The sequence below is a fragment of the Oryzias latipes genome, chromosome 4 (assembly GCF_053564925.1).
Source record: "Oryzias latipes strain Hd-rR chromosome 4, Olatipes_Hd-rR_3.1".
Taxonomy (NCBI): Eukaryota; Metazoa; Chordata; class Actinopteri; order Beloniformes; family Adrianichthyidae; genus Oryzias; species Oryzias latipes.
The window spans coordinates 4,317,309-4,337,416 of NC_136240.1; the positions used below are offsets into that span (position 1 = coordinate 4,317,309).

The following is a 20,108-nucleotide window of genomic DNA, read 5'->3' on the forward strand; positions in this document are numbered from 1 at the left end:
CTTGGACTTATTTTTCTATGACAGTTTGAACCTTGAGAGAGGGATTTGAATGCCATCATAACAATGAGAAGCGATAAAAAGAAAATACATGCATATGGAGGCTTAAGAGTTATGTGATTCATTGCATTAAAACTCTGCAGTATTGTTCCTCAACAATCAGAAGCTGAGGATGTATAATGAACAACCATTATTTTTTAAAATATACCTGTTATTCTTAATTCTCACATTGCATGGTATAGTGACAAAGGAGAAAAGGTAGAAGAAGGAAGCAAACATTACTTGTAAAGGAGGGAAAACTGGAGTTGCTGCTTTGTGTTTATAACTTTATGCTCATTATGAACAGAGTTAATAAGAGTCCTTCATGTTGGCTTAATACATGAAACTAATCTATTGCTTCAGCTGCGACAAGGACGCTGACTTTGAATTGAAAAACCATGAACTTAATTATGTGAACAGAGTAAACAAAAAAGGTGGAGTAATTATGCAAATAATTATGAAGTTTACAGTATTTGATAAAACATCAGTTGCAGTTGATGGAATAGTGGAATTTCTTACAATTGAAATATGTAACGATTTAGAGAAAAATATCATTATAAGCTGCGTTTATAGGTCACCAGGGTCAAGCTTAGAAGTGTTCAGTGACTGGATTGAAAAGATGTTTACCTCTCTACCCCAAAATAAAAAAAATGTTATACATCTGTGGAGATTTTCAATATCGATCTGATAAACCCCAGCAAACATAAAGCAACCAAATGAATGGTATGACTTTATATCCAACCAAAACCCGACTCAGAGTACTGCTACTCTTATATATTTACAAATAATTTCCACTCCTTTCCAAGCAGTAAATCAAGCTCTTCTAGACTTTAGTTAATGATCATTATAGTTATTTAAGCAAATGTGATTTAAATTTCTTTTTTTGTTTTATTTTCAGTTGTTTTAATTTATGCATTTAATAATTTCGGTAATAAGTTTGATAAATCTGTGAACATTCTTTGTTGCTTTGACTACAATGCTTGAAATAAATCAATAAATCAAAAAATGAAGAATACATGCATTTGAGTGGACTAAGGAAATGGGACATAACTGATCATTTACCAGTTTTTACACTATTTGACATCAATTTGAAGACTAAAAAAAATGTATGAAAAAACATTCTATAAAAGGTTAAGAAATGTAAAAACTATGAATTCTCTTAATGACTTATCCAGTCAAAACTGGAACTCTGTGTACAGAGAGAAAGATGTGGACATCGCTTATAAATACTTTTTAGATATTTATCTCACTTTACAATAAGAATGTCCATTTATAAATTTAAGAACCAATGTGCCAAATGCCCTACAGTAAAAAGCCAGAGCAAAACAATAAAAAAACACACCAGCAGAGTCTGCTGTGTCAAAAGCATGGTATAAAAGCAGGTTTTGAGGAGTCTTTTTAAAATGAACAGTGAGGATTTCTGCGAATGCTCAGCACTAACACGTTCCACAGCTTCAGTGCACTGACTGAAAACACTCCTTCCCCCCAGGAGAAGTTGATCAGCTGATCTGAGGCACCGAGTGGGGGGGTAGGGACACAGAAGCTCAGAGAGGGACGGCGGTGCACGATAATTTAAAGATTTGAAAACAAATCAAATCCTGTTAAATGAACTCTAAAATTCACAGGCAGCCAGCGAAGGGCAGCCAAGATGGGGTGACATGGTCCAATCAGAACCTGAGTAGCAGCGTTCTGGATGTGAGAGGGAAAATAAAGACAATTACAACTGAGATGTAATGAATGCAAAAATGGTCATTTAGCAACTTTTCTTTATATTCAGACAAATGTTTTCCTTTTTATGTCCTAAAAATCACCAGGAGGGCCACACACATGCAACAAATAAACCTGCTTTGTGATATAAAACGACATTTTTAAAACATTCAAATTCTAATTAAAGTAAATGGATTTAACACACTAAGTCAGAAATTCATGAGAGGATGTGTTCCCCATGAGGTCCCAATTGTGTCAGTTTTGTGACCACTTTGTGACATAAATTGCACCGTCTTCACAAAATCCGGTTTTGTTTCTGTCTTTGAGATGAATGCATCATGCTGTTGAACTGCAGTGCAAACAATCCTTGCTTCCCTCACACTGACAGGCTGAGGGTTTTGGGTTAACTATCCTCTGACAGTAAGAAGAAGATGGGGACTTTGTTGATGGCCTATGCCCCACCAGGGGTACAAAGGATACTTAAATATCAATGTTGCAGAGAAGTTACAAAAGCCTCCCAATAATGAGAATTAATAGGGCACAATTTCCTAAGATTTCCTCATATTGTATAACGATTTGCAAACACCACATGGCTTCCACGCTCACTAGTCCTCGGCCTCCTTCCTTGCGGCTAGCATACAGGCTCAGAATGCTGGATTTGATGGAACCCTCCATGTACGGTGAGGAGCTTTCGTGACGGTTTCTCACCGTGACCATACTACATTCCAATATGAAATATCTATATTTATATAGATATAGATATCTGTATCTATATATATCTATAGAAATCTATATCTATATCTCTCTATCTCTCTATCTATCTGAGAACAAAATAATGCAGACATAACTGATGTGACGGCATCATTTTTAATTATTCTTATTATACCCATACATTTTGAGTTTTTATTCTACTTATTTTTTTGCCTTTATTAAACCAGGGAGTTCCATTGAGATTCAAAACCTCTTTTTCAAGGCGATTTACAGACTGTACTGAAAATGATACAGAAAAAAAGCCTTTAGAGTAACAAGAATCCTCCATATTTTCCCTTAAAAACAAAACAACAATTTAACGTATTCTGTTGAAAAATTATTAGTCTCTGCATTGCATGCTGGAAAAAGCTAACAGTTTTTTCTTTCCTTCTTTTCAAATGAGTCACTGAAGTTAGCATTGTCTTTTTCAATGCTTTGAATTCAAGGAAGAGGAGGGTTTTTTCCCTCACCTCTGCATCATTATATTCAAGGTGAAGACATGTAGAAAGCCAAGGGGACCTTGATGTGGCCCAAACTAGTTTAGCATCTGCCGCCGTGTAAAGTGGTTTTGCTGCACAGCAAACGAAAAGACACAGACATTTGAAAATTGCCTGGCCACCCTTCCTGAGCGTAAAGAGCTTTCTGTCATCTCCGTTTCCATGAGAGTATTGCGCTGTCCCTTCCTCTCTATTTCTACTTCTTTTTATTTTCTCCATACACTGCCTTTCTCCTCCTTGTTTGGATTCTCTCACTTGCCCGATTTTATTCTGATGCAGCATGGGCTCATTTTTCTGCCCTTCCAGAGGAGGACAATATGTTTAAGACGAAGTAATAGGAATCTTTTCTTACCTTAACTGAACCCCTTGGGCCTGTTGCCTATAGTGTATAGTTGGATATCTGTATTGTTGGGGCAGCCCTGCAGCTTATTCTCACTCTCCACCACCAGAAAACACAGCAGTGTGGCCACCTTTTGTGCTGTGATTGCAGATAAACACGAATTGCTATAAATGTTCCACTTAAACACTCAGTCAAAGAAAAAGTGGTTGGCGTGAGCTTTGTTTTACATTTTCTTTCTTTCTGCAGTTTTGTATCTCTTAGTGTGCGTCTTCATGACTAAACGATATAGCAGACTGATAAAGCTACTTGGATAGGAGGTGAAATGTTTGAGGAGGGAAGGCTTATAACCAGATGCTACGATCAGCTTCAAAACGTCACTTGGATGAACGTTTAGTACTCCCCCTAAACAAGCAGTCTGGTTCCCTCTCATCCATTAAAAGCAGTGGGAACCAGTTAAAGCTTTAGATTCAATATTTTTCATTAAACCAACCTCAGTTTGCGACAACTATCCTGCTCTGAAAGCTGCCTCAAATATTAAGGAAATATACTTGTCCTTAAAATAAGGATAGCGCTCCTATCCTTGTGTTCCTTGTCGCTGTTGCCTCAGTCATCATTATTTCTTACACGTTTAAGCAGTTCTAGCACCTTATCAAAAAATAAATTCGTTTAAAACAACTCCCAGTGACAGATGCAAACACAGAGCTATGCTCTTTGTGGTGAAAATGTGAAGCACTGAGGCCGTTTGTAATAGTGTGACAGCTGGCTTGGTTAAACTGTGGTCCTATCCTTGTGAAAAGAAAACAGCCCTTTATCACCTTATGGCTCCCTTCATTTTTCACTCTTAAGGCAGATTCATAGACACTGCTGGGACCTCTGTGAAGTACGCACTGTTGTGTGGATGGATGTGGGCCCATGTGAGCCGCAGGAACAACAGCAGTTTGGTGATGGAGGGACTGACAGAAGCCAGAGTGATTAATGAGCCTTCTCAATAGTTCATTGTGGTGGGAAACTATCATGACGATATGAATGAAAGGAAGGACGAGAAAGGCATTACACAGTCGTATTTGTTTGCAGAAGAGTTAAAAATGTAGAATAGAATCATATTGTAACAAGAGTGGAAAGTGTTTGACAGTTCATCAGCCTAAAAGGATCTTTGTGTCATAATTTTGTTGTGTAACCGGACACCTTTCTGCTGCAGCTTATTCTCACTCACCACCACCAGAAAACACAGCAGTGTGGCCACCTTTTGTGCTGTGATTCCAGATAAACACGAATTGCTATTCTGCTTTCTGACACTGAACTTGTCATATTCCCTCCATCCCTCAAGCTCATTGCTTTCACCTGTTCTGGGTTCTGCTTCTTTACCAGTTTCCTATGCTGCATGTTGCAGCATTTGATCTGGATCAGGCTTTCTGCCTCACGTTGAAGACTACTTTTCTGAGTCTTTGCTTCTGGATGTTGATCCAGTTTGTGTTCCTGGATTGTGAGTGTTTACTTACTGAGACTGTGAGAATCTGACCGGTGCATCAGACTTTCTTTTGAACTCAGTTAATGTATTTGGAATTTCCTCATAAACTTCTAAATCACCACCATGTCATCTCCTGGATTTCTTCTCCTCTATTTATCTCCAAACATCAAGTTGAGCCCCCATTACTGCACCGCAGCACAGCACCAAGTCCTGAATACTAGGGGCGGGCTGATAAAAGACATCCGCTCTATTTCATTCACACTTTCACCTGTGCTGTTTATCCTAGACATTTGGCTGCCCACAGTAAACCACTCAAGGATCCCAGATCCAACTTACTCACCGGAAAAGGTAGAATAAGAATCCTGATAAGCGGTATTTTTTACCTGCATTAGTCTCTGTTATGATTGTCAGGTGTTCTGCTAACAATCTGGACATCTCTACATGTTTGCAAGGAGACATGAAAAGTGCACATTTCACTCTGTCCTGACTGAACTGTGGTTTTACATTGTGAGCCAGTGTTCTTGCATGTCTTTGTTGGGTTTAAATGTCTTCAAATATGTGCGCAGTGGTGAGTTTCTGCTTGATATTGGTAAAACTACATTATCATTCTCAGAGAGAAGCTTAGAAGGCCCCTTCCCCATCTTTGCACCTCTGCCCACATCGATGTTATGCTAACACCTGCACATGCTAATGCAGGCCACATCAAGAATACAGCTTTCAAAAATGTGGACTCAAAAACACAAACTGATAGCTGACTGACTGTAGGGTAAGAACTGGCAAAAAACCAGGCTTAAATACAGGGTGAGTGGAGATGAGCTGCAGGTGTGTCCCTGCCAGTAATTCAGCAAACCTGTGGAGACAAAACAGGAGGAGGAGACCCGTGGTCAGCTAGCATGGAAATAACCAAAAAAGGGGGACAGACAGAAACCAAATCATGACAGAAACTATCCTGATTATTTGCCATGTAGTTTGAGTTAGAAGAGCAAGCTTTGTTAAAAGAGGGGTCACTGAGAAGCTCCTGTGAGTTATTCTCATGAAGATGGCAGACTGGACATTAGTTGATAGCTTAGACACCACAACACCAGATTTTCCTGGTGTCTGCTTTATACCAGCAATAGTATTCAAAACAGACGTGAACAGAGCTTTGTTTGCCCATCAAACTTTTATCCATACCTAACAATGCAGTGATTCTATTACCTGCCATTCATCATCCTTTACAGCATTTTTACACAAATTTCTCTTGAAATAAAATATGAGAAATTTACTGTCTTTTTTTGGTTTTCCGCAGTAATGAAATGTTAATTTTCTGCATTCATTACAAACACTGTCTGACTGCTCAACATAGACATTTTGTCGTAGCCTTTGTCCTTGCCAGTACCTTTGAGATTGACTGAATGAGGCCAAGACTGTGGTAACTGATCCTATCTGTGTCCATGATCTTCACCACATGCAGCCAAATCCTTCACACTCTGTGCCTCTCCGGTTCCCTCAGACCTCAGCCTGTCTGGTCTCCAGAGAACCCCCATTCATTATTTACACTTGGTGCCCCAAAGCAGGTGCTGACTTACCCTATTTGCTATCTATCTACTGGATTTTGTGTTTTACACATTTGGGGATTGTCCCATACAAGGGATGTAAAAAAATGCTAATAATTACAAATATGCCTACTTGATATTTAATTTGCCCTTGCTTGTCTGTTTTTTTCATTTTGTGATGTCTGACGCAAAGATAAAGCCCAAAGGCTGAATAGCAATAGGAACCCAAGAGCATCGTCATGTATAAATGTATTCATCTGTCAGGGAAACAAAAACTAAACTGGCTTCCTTCTCTAGTTAGTCAGTCTTTAGATACTAGGAAATTGCTTACTTTACATAATCAAAATGCTCATTAAAATATGGTTAAATTAGCATATTCTTCTTATAGCCAAGCTGAATGTGGTTTTGCAGCACGTTATAAACGTTTTTACCGATTGTAATGTAGAACCTGACAAGGGCAAAGTGTTGTCAGTTTTCTTTGTCTTCTCACGCTCCCTACCTTTCCATCTGTTTGCAGGTGCTGCAGGATGCAGGGGGCACCGCCTGTGTGTGGACTGCAGCCTTTGCTGGCGCTCCTGTTGCTTCAGACTGCCGGCTGTGGTGAGTCCTCATCAAGCAGAACCTCACTGAGCACACACAACAAAGAGATTCAAACGCACAGAAAACCTGTTTTACAAAATGACCTTTTTGTGACTAAATGTTTAACTTTCTTTCACTAAAAGAATTTCTTTTTTCTAAATTCAATACTATGGTTATCAACTGTATTTTGATCTTGAGAGAAATATGAGAACGTATCTCCTCTGATGACAATCTAAGCATTTAATGTTCTTCTGTGAAGCAGTTAAAATGCAAAAATGTAATTAAAGACAAAATATTTCTTTTTCAGTTTGGAAAGCTGAAATGAACAGTTGACGAGCTCTTTCAATAAACTGGGCTTTTTAAGTTAATATTTATTGAAAACACTTTGAGTTTCTGTCGTTTTTTTAATCTAGAGATCCTTTTAGTTCAAATTAAAAAAAACTTTTTATGGCTTAATGTCACCTTCGAGATTTTACCAATCCAGCTTTAGTTGTCCTTTGTCCTTCCAGTTCCTTAAGTTTCTGTGGATCGTAGAGAGGAGCGATCACATCTTAAAGGGAGCGCGAGGGTGACATCCTCAGGGGATGTTATGAAAATGGAACGTAGCATTGTCATGTGTGTGATAAATTTATTGTGAGGTATTTGTAAGGCTAAAGTAAGTTACACACACTTCTGACTTATGACGGATGATGCTGTCATACGGTGCCCTTACATCACCAGACGGCTCATTTCTACCACTAAGTGCAGCTATGATTAAGGCTTTAATGATTATTTGCCTTTTTCTTTTACTTTTGTGATTTTTATCCAGATGTTTTTAAATACCGTATTTTCCGGACTATAAGTCGCACTTTTTTTCATAGTTTGGCAAGGGGTGCGACTTATACTCCGCAGCGACTTATATTAGAACTAAATTGAAATAAATACATTGTTAACCCTCCTGTTATGTTCATTTGTGAGGAACAGAGATGATGTTCCTGGGTCAATTTGTTGTGTGAGGTATGTTAAGTGTTAATAGGATGTTAAGTGACTCAGAGAATCAGCAAACTTTTTTTTACAGTAAGATCTTGAAGGCTAACAACATAATATTCTATTTTCCAATGATTTCATAGATTCAGAAATGCAATAAAAGTGAAAACTGTTTCTACAAATACAGGATGAAAACAGAGTATTAGTTGGCCAATGATGCTTCATGAAAGGAATAAATAAATAAGTTTGAGGAAAAATTACTGTGAAATTATGAGATAAACAGTCTGCTATGATTGTGTCATATAAGGTTGTGAAAGTTAAAATGCGACTTATAGTCCAGTGCGACTTATCTGTGTTTTTTTCTACTTTATAATGCATTTTTGGGCTGGTGCAACTTATACTCCGGTGCGACTTATAGTCCGGAAAATACGGTATGTAGATTTTTTAATCCTTTAATTATGTATTTTTATGGACTTGATGGCCATAAACCCTTCACACTAATGAGGAGAGGGCTGTGCTGACGGTAAACAAGTCATTGTCTAACAGACACAGTGAAAGTCGGAATCATTTGTCAATCTGAAGCCTGAATCTGGTTGCCCTGGCGGCCCCCTCGATGTGTCTGTTTGGCAGTTTTATCTTTCTATTTCAGTGTAAGCATTCACATTCATCAGTCCTTCTTTGCCCTCTCTGTCCTCGGTGTGCACACTCCTGCTGGCTGCCTGTGTGTATCTGCATGTGTTTGTGCAAATGTAAGATAGATTTCACACCCCCTCACTGCTGCCAGTGGCCTGCCTGACCATCTCCTACTCTCTTCATTGTTTTGCTTCTTCCTTACAGGCCATATAGATGTAAACACAATAAAACTAAAATCAATGAGCCTGGCCTTTTTGTCACTTGATTCAAAAGCAGAGCAAATACAAAAATCCTGACAACTTTTATGTTTGCGTCTTTAAGTTTGTGTGAATAGCCTGAGGTCAAATCTATGAGGACATTTCTGCCAACTTGCACTGTACTGCGGCCCACTCATGCACATATAGCATTATTATCTTCCAGCTTTGCCCTGCAGTGACTGACTACTGCAGGGGTTGGCCCCCCAAGCTCACTTTGTCATACTTTTGTTCAAGCTTTACAGCCTCAATTTGGAAAAAGGCCACGCCCATGTAAAGGAGATTTTGGAACCAGAGGCTTCAGGAAAACACGAAATATGGCTTTAAGACATTTAGGTTGTGGGATTTTGGTTATAAGCTTCCTAATCATAATTGAAACCCCACTGGGATGGTTTTTATAAAAGAAATATAATTGTCATTCGGGAATTTAAATTAAGTTAACAAAGTGTTTTTCTTCAGTCTGGACTGTACGAGGTGTTCGCTTCTGCACACAAACTGGACAGTGATTGATAGAAAGAACAATCAATAGGCCAAATAGCAGTGGTATAACATTTTCCTGACAAATTTATGTTTTCTAAATGTAGCACAGTCCTTTTTTATTAACACAGCCTATTTGCTGTTGACTGTGTGACAAACAGATGGAGGGTGCAGAGATAGTGCCACAAAAAGCTTTATTTTGCATTAACAAAATCTATCACTTCTCTTTAAAAAACTGTGTGGCAACAGCTGACATGGAGGTGGGCATAGATAGTCCAATCCATGCCAAAGCACATTTTTAAAAGAAAAAAAGAAATAATCCTAAAAAAATAAAGACAAGAAACTAAGAAAGAAGGAGTAAAAATTAGTGATGTTATAAGTTGCATTCCTATTGCAGAAAAAAAATGCCATTACTACCCATTGTGCGGAACTGCATTGGCTCTCCAACTGTGTTTAATGTTACGGGAGCATTTTTAAAGAGAAGACAGGTGGACTCTCTGAACCAAGAAAACAAGAAAAGGAAAGTTGTCTTCTGAAATTGCGGGAAGTGAAGGTCATTTGGGGCCTTTTTTAACGACATACCATACTCGCCTTCCACATTAAAAAAGGAGGTCCATAAAGGATCAGCACAGCATGTCAAACGATTTTCCCAATGCAATCCAGTGGAAAACTCTTACAGAGCACATGTGTTTCTCTTGAACATTTTCTGCCTTGCATTAACTCAGGATTTTATCTGCTTTACTTTAGTCTCACAGCCAGGTGGGCCTTGTTTAGAGCTGCAACAAAGGCAAATATGAAACGATGAGAGATAAGAAAAAAAAACAGAAGGAAGTCATGCCTGTGGCAATATTTTCATCTAAATGCAGATTTGAGACAGTGCCAGCAGGGTCTCACAAATTTCCATTCATGGAGGAAGAGAGCAACTGTTTTTATTTTTGCATACCCTACAAAATGCAATTTGGAAGTTTAAAAGGAAGAATATGCTCTTATTTTTGATGATGTATTTACTGCAGCAGTTGAGAAAAACAATAAACCCATGTCCAGCTGTCTTATCTGGGAAGACTCTTATCTCATGGTTCCATAGTAGGCAAAATTTCAGAAAAGGTCATATGGACCTTTTGCTCTGATAACTAAAAGTATTTCTCAATTCTCAAATAGGCTGGTAAGAGAACTGATTTTATCAGTTTAATTTAGAATTAGAAAATCATTTTTAATAAGAGGCTAAAAGTCATTAACCTAAAAATAAGTCCCTGGGACCCTTTTTAAAAAAAGTTTCATGCTTTGGACAGAGAAAGTGGAAAGAGAGTAGGATGAAAGTTTGGAGTGTAACGATGAATAGACTTAATCAATGAATCGATTTATATTCCAATGATCCAACAGATTGATCTGTCTGAGGCAAGTTGGTAGTCAAGCTGACTATACCCATTTTTAAAAATCGTATCAAAATGAAATAAATCCATTTGGATTAAGGCAATGTTGGATTATGTCACTATAACGTAAAAATGACCAAGTGCATCACAGAAGTGATGCACTTGGTCATTGGTCACAAGTGCATCACAGAAGTGATGCACTTGTGATGTCATAAAAACTGATCATCCATCATTCCAGTCCAATGTGTGGACAGACTTTGAATAAAGTCATGTGACCATCCAGTGTCTAGAATGTTCTAAGAATGTTCCCTTTGGATTCTTTGGATGTGGAAAAACAACAGTGGTGAACTTTAGGAAACTAAAATGTGAATAGATTTGACATTCATTCTAGTTTATTTGTTTGTTTGGACACAGATTTCATTTCCACTTGATGATCTGGAAGAAATCCAATAATCTGGAAAACTTCACTGTTCAGTAGCAGGAATTTCTGTCTGAGTCTCACTGCTGGAAGTTTGGATAAAGATGATCTGGATCCATTTACAGCGGGGAAAATAAGTATTGAACACGTCAACATTTCTCTCAAAAAACAGATTTCTAATCGAGCTATTGACATGAAATTTTCACCAGATGTCGGCATCAACCCAAGTAATGCACACATAGAAAGAAATCCAAACATTTATGTCCATGTCCCCTGAAATTTATTTAATACTTAGTGCAAAAACCTTTTTTGGGGATTACAGCCTCAAGACGCCTCCAGTATGGAGAAACCAGTGGAATACATTGCTCAGGTGTGATTTTGGCCCATTCATCCACACAAACTGCATCAAATCTTCAAGGTTCGGGGGTCTCTCCTGTGAACCCGGATCTTCAGTTCTTTCCAAAGATTTTCAATGGGATTCAAGTCTGGTGATTGACTGGGCCATTCTAGCAGCTTTATTTTCTTTTTCTTCAACCAGTTGAGTGTTACCTTGGCTGTGTGCTTGGGATCGTTGTCTTGCTGAAAGATCCAGCCTCTTTTCATCTTCAGCAGCCTGGCAGATGACAGCAGATTCTGATCAAGAATGTCTCCATACTTTTCTCCAGTCATTATTCCTTCAATGATATGAAGTCTACCAGTACCACATGCTGAAAAACAGCCCCACGCCATGATGCTCCCACCTCCAAACTTGACTGTTGGTGTGGTGTTTTGGGGGTGATGTGCGGTGCCATTTTTCCTCCAAACATGTTGTGTCTTATGACATCCGAAGAGTTCAATTTTGGTCTCATCTGACCAGAGTATCTTCTCCCAGAATGTCATGGGTTTATCCAAATGTTGTGTGGCAAACTCCAAACGAGCTTCAACATGCTTCTTCTTCAAAAATGGAGTCTTGCGTGGTGTGCGTGCATGGAGGCCATGGCGGTTGAGTGCATTACTTATTGTTTTCTTTGAAACAACGGTACCTGCTGATTCCAGGTCTTTCTGAAGCCCTCCACGAGTGGTCCTGGGCTGTTGGAGAACCCTTCTGATGATTGTTCTGACTCCTCTGTCTGAAATCTTGCGAGGAGCACCTGGCCGTGGCAGGTTTATGGTAATGCCGTGTTCTTTCCACTTCCGGATGATGGCCCCAATGGTACTCACTGGAGCTTTCAGAAGTTTAGAAATGTGCCTGTAACCAATGCCTTCAGTGTGTTTTGCAACAATAAGGTTGAATAGGTCTTTGGACAGCTATTTTCTTTTACCCATCATGCAATGCTTCTTGTCTAACACCTTGCTGGTGAGAAACCTTTTTAAAAGGCATCAATCAGGACTATACCAGCTGATATTACTTTGCACTAATAGGGGGCAGGTTAACCTTCTGAATACTGACAAACTCCAGCTGCTTTCTTGACTTGCCAGACCTTTTTACCCCTCCTTTTCTTCATGTGTTCAATACTTAATACCTGTGCCATTTCACTTTATTACACATAACTTCATTTATGGACATAAATGTTTGGATTTTTTTCTATGTGTGCATTACTTGGGTTGATGCCGACATCTGGTGAAAATTTCGTGTCAATCTCTCGATTAGAAATGTGTTTTTTGAGAGAAATGTTGACGTGTTCAATACTTGTTTTCCCCGTTGTAGATCAGAGAATCGGATTGTTCATCATAAATTATATCGTTAATCAAATTGTTGCTAAAATGGTTCATTACACCCCTATTGAAGGTCAGCCCTAAAGTTGTTTTTCATTTGAAACATAGCTTTTGTTTGAGTTGCATATTTAACAAATAGCAAATAGTGTTTGTGGAAAGAGCATCAAGTAAAAGAAACATTTCTTATGCAACACTGCTGACATGGTAGGTGTATTGAAAATCCTTCGGGATCATTTCTTAATCTATTTGTCCAATTGTATTTGTTGAGCCTGTGTTCAGGAGATGAAAGGGCAACTGCTTGTCTGTGGCAAACAAAGACAAGGGCCACAGCGTCAAGGGGGATAAAGCAGGGGAGTGACAGCAGACTGGAATCTGATAGCTTATTCCACATCTGAAGGCTGTTTTTGTTTGTGTGAAATTATGTGTGTCTTCATGGGTGTGTACATCATGTGTGTTACTCTTAAACACATCTCCTGCTGGATCAAGGCAGTGCATCTCTCTTTTTCCCATCATATTTTCGTAATTTCTTTTCCACATCGCACCTTACCAATTTAATCGATGCTCATGGCTGCAGATTTTTGCAGTCTTGTATTTGCTCACATGTTTACTTTTCCTTCCTCCTTCAGTGCTCATCCTGTTTGAAAAATGAGGCTTTCATTTATAATGCAGGTAACATGTAAATTTGTCCATCAGAAGCCCTTATAGCCTTGTTTTCAAATAAAGGAGCAATAAAGGTCAGTCTTTACTCCTTGGTGCCTGATAAAATCCTGCTTATGTTCCTGTTGAGAATGCGCTGCTGTGGAATCAAGAGAGCGCTACCCAAAGACTACTCGTCAATGGTCATGTCTGAGAAGGTCTGGCTGAACCCTCCATCAGGGAAGTCTTTAGCTCCCACAATCTGAGAGAGCTACAAAGGGTGGCAGTGGCTCAGGCGGCTCAGCAGGTCGTTCAATTATTGAAGGGTTGGGGTTCGATCCCCGCTACCCAAAGCCAACTGTTGTTGTGTCCTTGGGCAAGAAACTTCACCCTCCCTGCCTCCAGTATGGCTCCACTGGTGTGTGAATGTGTATGAATGTCCCGGTGATGGTCAGAGGGGCCGGAGCCACGAACGGGCAGCCACACCTCAGTCAGTCTGCCCCGGGGCAGCTGTGGCTACAACAGTAGCTACCATCATCAGGTATGAATGAATAATGGATAAACAGAGTAAGCACTTTGTGTGTCTGGAAAAGTGTAGATAGATCTAATCCATTATTATTATTATTATTAAAGAGGTACCGAGGGACGCTGGGGAGTCAGAGTGGACAATGTTCTCCACTTCTATTCTCTCTGCTGCTATTTGGAGCGGTGGTCACAAGGTCTCTGGCGCCTGTCGCGCCGAGAATTCCCAAACTCTGTTGTGGACACCAGAAAAAAGTGATGCTGTCAAGCTTAAGAGGGACACCTACTCGTCTGAGCTTTTCTGACTTCTGGGACTCCTAAAGCTGTCCCTCAGTTACTTCAGCATGGGTGGTGGAAATCCTCACCCCAAAGTCCCAAAAACATTGTCCTGGGAGGAGTTCAGCGAGGCCATGGAGAAGGACTATTGGTTGGCCTTGAAGAGATTCTGGCAAACCGTCCAGTGCCTCAGGAGGGGAAAGCAGTTTTCTGCAGGCACCATTTTCTGTGCAGGTGGAGGGCTGTTTACTTCGACTGGGGACTTTGTCGGGCGGTGGAAAGAATACTTTGAGGACATCCTCAATCCAGCTGACATGGCTTCTCTCAACAAAGCAGGGGCAGAGGACTTTAAGGTGGGGCTTTCCACCACCCAAGCTGAAGTCACTGAGATATTCAATGAGCTCCTCAGTGCCATGGCTCCGGGAGTTCATGGAGTCCGCTCTGAGTACCTCAAGTCTCTGGATGCTGTGGGAGTGTCTTGGCTGACACGTCTCTGCAGCGTTGCGTGGCAGTCGTGGACAGTACCACCAGATAGGGGTGACCAGAGGGTGTGTTCAAACTACCGGGGAATCACACTCCTCTGCCTCCTTGGGCAAGTTTATTCCAGGTCACTGGAGAGGAGAGTCTGTCTGATACTCAAACTCCAATTCAAGAGCATCCTGAAGAGTGTTGTGTTGTTTTCAGGAAGTAGTTGAAAAAGGCTTTGACAGGTCAGGATGTTCTTCTAGTTAGTCTAGTGACCAGGGAGACTGGGAGAAAAGTACTTGGTATGTCATCTGGAATGAGGAAAGCAGATAAAGAGACTTAGTGGCAGAAGGAAGAAGTTAAGGAATCTATTAAGAAGAAATAGTTATCTAAGAAAGAGTAAGACACAGAGGACAGAAGACAGCAGACGCAGTATAAGATGAATGAAGCAAAGACCAAATGAAAGACGTCTGAGGACTTGAATGACAGGTTGGATTCAAAGGAGAGGTAGATCTGTTAAGGTGAGGCAAAGAAAAAAGATGGAAGGAAGAGCAACAGGTGAGGATGATGGACAGAGATGTAAATGTGGTGACAGGTTTCTAGTAGTGTGAAGGAAAGATGAAAGGAGAACTTTGATGAGCTGACGACTGAGGAAAGTGTTAGAGAGCAGAGGACAAGAGGAGGCAGCCGTGGAGGAGGAAGTACTTGGGGCCTGGGCATAAATAAATAAGAGCTCTGTTTCCCCCATTGGTCATCGGGAACTGTCTCCAGAGTTCTAACCACACTACATCTCTCAACAACCCCAGCGCACCATTTCACTCACAGTTCAATTAAGCTCTGCACTGAGCCTCACTCAGTACAAAGTATTGTTTGTGTCACTCTGCCTGCATTACCAAGCATTATATCCAGACCTGATCTTCAGATTTCCTGACCCTGTTTTGTCTCTGACCCCATTTGTCTGCAACCTGCCCCGAATCTCGCCTGGATCCTGACTACTCATGTCTCTTTTCTGATGCTCCCATGCTCGTGATTGACTCCTGCCTGTCTGACCCTGATTTAGCTTTGTGGACTTTTAGCTGAGCTAATAAACCTGCTGCATTTGGATCCGGGTGTCTGCCAGTTTTGTGACAAATGCAAGTTACATTGACGGACTCTGGCGAAGACGAAAGGGAACCCGGCGTGTTTGATAGAAATGAAGCCCAGCTGTTCATTTCAGAACCAGAAGATGAGGAATTTGATGGATTTTTGGGTGCTAATTGATGACTAAAGACATTTAAAAAATAAATCACAACCAACTCAGTTTTGCGCTCGCTGCCTTTTTAAAACACACCCCAGCATGCATGTTTTACTGGTACGTGTTAACGTTAAATACAGAAAAAAACACCCATAACTGAAACTGCACACTTGAATCCAGTGCTGTTGTATTGTAAGGAGAGGAGTGTGTTATGGGAAATAATATGTCTTCAAATGTGTGTGTGTCTGGCAGGTCAGTGCGTGGTGTGACTCTTTGACTATCACAGTTAAAACTTTAGGCTCTTTTTGTCAAACTAGTTCGCCACCCGTGTTAGTGTTAGCGGTTTTTGTAAGTTTTTCTCATGTGAAAATCACTGAATTCATCACCGTTTTAATCCACATTACAGCCGCCGTTTCGTTTCTATTAAAGCCTCTGAAAGAAACGCTGCCTCGTCGGATTTGACATGTAAATTTCAGCCAATCAGATCAATCAGAAAGATTTCCGCCCCCAAGTGACAAACACACCCCTGAACATCTTCTCTATGTTGCTCATTCCCCCTCCTTCAGGAAGAAAAGTTACACTCAAAAGACATTATTCTCTAAAAGACTATGAGCTTGGGTTTTTTTGTTTGTATTTTCCATACTTTATGAAATGCAGGACCTAATGGAAAAAGAAAACTTAAAAGGACAGGATTTTTGTCCTACAGGATCAGTTAGCTTAATCACAAACAAGTGAACTGAACGGTGTATAGCCCTAGCAGAAACAACCTCATATGAATGTTTGAATTACAAGATTAATGAAAACCTTTTAAAATATGAAAACGTGTGGGAGGCTTTCTTCAGACTTGCAGGACTGTGGTACACAGTGCCCCCCCCCCCTTTTTTTCCATTTTTTGACTGGCTGCGGCGGGGGAAGGGGGAGGGGTTGGGGGAGGAAAGAAAGGAAAGGGGGAAAAAAAACATCTTCAAGATCTTTATCAAAGATGCAAAATGGCCTTAAGTTTGGTATCTTGAGTTTATATGAATGTTTATTAACCGTAGTAATAAGACGAAACACTGAATAAAGATACAAATGAAAAAAAACTGAAAACAAGTGAACTAAAAATGATTGACTACTTTCTTCTGTCTTTCTCCTTTAGGTTTCACCAGTGCCGACACAATGGTGAACATGCGGAAGGTAACCCATCAGACCATCAATGAGGAGCTCTCTAAAACCGTTCTTCTGCCCTGCTTGTTCACCCTTCGCCCCAGTGCTGGTTCATCACATGAGCCTCCCAGGATCAAGTGGACAAAAGTCTGGGGGCAAAGAGGATCTGATGGCCTGCAGAAGGAACAGTCAGTTCTAGTTGCTAAAGATAATGTGGTCAAGGTAAAAAAAAATGCCAGAAGTAGACAAATGTCAAATAATGTTCTTAAGTTACATTTTTTTGGTCTTCTATTGATTTCTTTGGTCTTTTCCTATAATTTAAGGTGAAAAAAGCTTTCCAGAGTCGTGTGTCACTGCCTGGGTACAACAAGAACCGCTACAACGCCAGCCTTGCCCTGAGCGGACTCCGCTCTAGTGACTCAGGCCTGTACCGCTGTGAAGTTGTCGTAGGCATCAATGATGAACAAGACACAGTTCCACTGGAGGTCACAGGTGGGGAGCAGCTGTTGGATTTGATTCCAATTAGATTAGACTCACTCGTGTGTTTGGTCTTTGTTGCCTACAATACAAGTAAACTCAGTCAAAGTCCAAACATCTCAAAATGCCATGAAGAACATTGACTAATATTCTATAATATACATCTAAGTCATGTTTGCATTTAGCATTTCAGCTAACAATACAAACCATGATTAATAACATCATCATTTCATCATAAAACTTTAACACTTCACACAAAGATGGCAACAATGTACCACGCTTTCTTACCTTTAATGTTTTCTACTAAGGGTTTAACAATGTAACCAATCCAATCCAACCAGATCGGTCTGAGGCAGGCTGTTAGAAATCAAAGAATGTGAGGGTCACATTCTTCTCCAGTCTTTCTCCAGTGTATTCAACACCATCCAGCCCTGGTTACTGGGTGAGAAGCTGCAGCTGACGGGTGTGGATGGAGCCTTGGTCCCCTGGATCATTGACTACTTGTTGGACAGGCCGCAGTTTGTCCGGTTGGCCAGTGTCCTGTCTGACATGGTGATGAGCAGTGTGGGGGCCCCACAGGGCACTGTGCTCTCTCCCTTCCTGTTCACTTTGTGCACCAGTGACTTCCAGTACAACTCAGAGTCATGCCATCTTCAGAAATTCTCTGAGGACTCTGCGGTTGTCGTCTGCATTAATGGTGGGTGGGAGGAGGAGTGCAGGGAACTTGTGGATAAATTTGTGAGGTTGGCTGGAGCAAACCACCCGCTGCTCAGTGTGGAAGAGACCATGACTTCAGGAAGAAAAGACCAGCTTCACAGCCTCTCAGCATCTTGGGCAGAGATGTGGCAGAGGTGGAGGTAGAAGTACTTGGGAGTAACCATCGACAACAGACTGAGCTGGAAGACCAACAGCACTGCTGTGTACAAGAAGGCCAGCAGCAGACTCTACTTCCTGAGGACACTAAGGTCCTTCAATGTGTGCAGCAGGATGCTCGGGATGTTCTAGCAGTATGTTGTGGTCAGCACTCTGTTCTTCTCTGTGGTCTGCTGGGGGGGGCGGCATATCTGCCAGGGGCACTAATCGACTGAACAAACTGATTAGAAGAGCTGGCTCAGTATGTAAAATGTAAAATGGACACGTTTGAAGCTGTGATGGAGAGGAGGACTTTAAATAAGCTGGTATCCATCATGGATAATCCTGAGCATCCTCTCCATCCTGTTCTTGACGGTCAGTGGAGCTCTTTCTCCAAGAGGCTAAGGCAGCTTCACTGTCACACCAACCGCTACAGGAGATCATTCCTACCTCACTCCATTGGACTCTAGAACTCATCATCCATTTGCAATAGATAAACTCATTCTCAGTCTGTCTGTTTTTCCCCAGAGCTGTCAAGCAAACCAACTGTTTTTCACTGATGGTTCTTTTTCTGATTGATTGTTCTGTTTTCTATTGTCACCCATTGTTTGTGTGTTTGTATCTTTGAGCCTAATGCAGACTCTGTAAAAACCCAATTTCCCAAGCTGGGATCAATAAAGTATCTTTATCTTATCTTAAAAACCAAATAGACTTGCATTTTTTGAAAACTAAATGATGGTAAATGACAGGAGAAACTCCAAGTATCTGTTGATAGTTTCTGCATTTCCTCCTCTCATGGAGTCTGAATGTCCTTCTTGACAGCACACTTTCCTTCAACTGACACATTAATGCCATGATCCGGTCAGCCTACTTCCACCTCGGCAGCATCACCTGTCCTCCCTCACACCCTGCACTGCTGTCATTCTGGTCCACAGGTGTATCAACTCATGACTTGACTTCTGGAATCACTGTTTGGTCTCCCCCAGAAAACCCTCTACTAGCTACAACTTGCTTAAAGTTCAGCAGCATTAATCATATCAAGAACTTTATTCAATTGTCTCATCTCATTTGTTGTGCAGTCTTTATACTATATGGAGAATAGGGGAAAGAGCATCCTGCTCCTTTGGCCCCAACTTTGGAATTCCCTCCTCTGGGGACACTCTGTATATGGCTTTTTTATTTATTATAATGTCAAAATTCCAAACTCATGTGTTCAGACATTGCTGTCCTCTGTGGGTTGTTAGGATTTATTTCAAGATCTCATTCCAGCCATTGTCCCTGTCTGTTGTCTTCTTGTACTGTTTTTTAATTTGTTCTACAGTTTATTATTATTTTATTTATCTATTTATTGATAGGTACAATGCATAATGAACATCAGCCAGACAAGGATAGATGTAAATATGTCAGGTTCTAACAATAATGCTAATTCACATCTGTAGTCCCTGGAACGGACAAAGCAGGAACACAAAACGACTTTGCATAAGACGTTAGATCACAATAAAAGCACGCTAGCAAGACACATGCCAGTACTACAGTGAAAGGTTAACAGACTGTTTTGCTTTGAACCAATGCTTGAGACGAGTTTTAAGGGTTTGTAACAAGGGACATTCCCTCACAGAGAGTGGGACACTGTTCCAGGTGGTACTAGCCTTTACAGAAAGAGCATTTTGTCCAAAGGTATGGAAGTTTTTTTGAGTCATAATTCAAAGTAATATGCAATTCACAACTGACAATTCAATTTGCAATTCGGTCATGTAATTTGAAATGCATTTTTC

General features: G+C 40.6%; 1 protein-coding gene across 1 annotated transcript in view; it reads left to right on the forward strand.

Annotated features, from left to right (window-relative positions):
* The window catches only part of ncanb (neurocan b), a 151,941-nt gene that overhangs the window by 32,593 nt on the left and 99,240 nt on the right, over positions 1 to 20,108 (forward strand). Inside the window, exons 2-4 of the mRNA XM_078945501.1 lie at positions 6,851 to 6,933; positions 16,997 to 17,226; positions 17,328 to 17,496. Coding sequence (XP_078801627.1) covers positions 6,861 to 6,933; positions 16,997 to 17,226; positions 17,328 to 17,496 — 472 coding nt within the window. The 5' untranslated portion in view covers positions 6,851 to 6,860. The remainder of the gene's footprint in view (positions 1 to 6,850; positions 6,934 to 16,996; positions 17,227 to 17,327; positions 17,497 to 20,108) is intronic.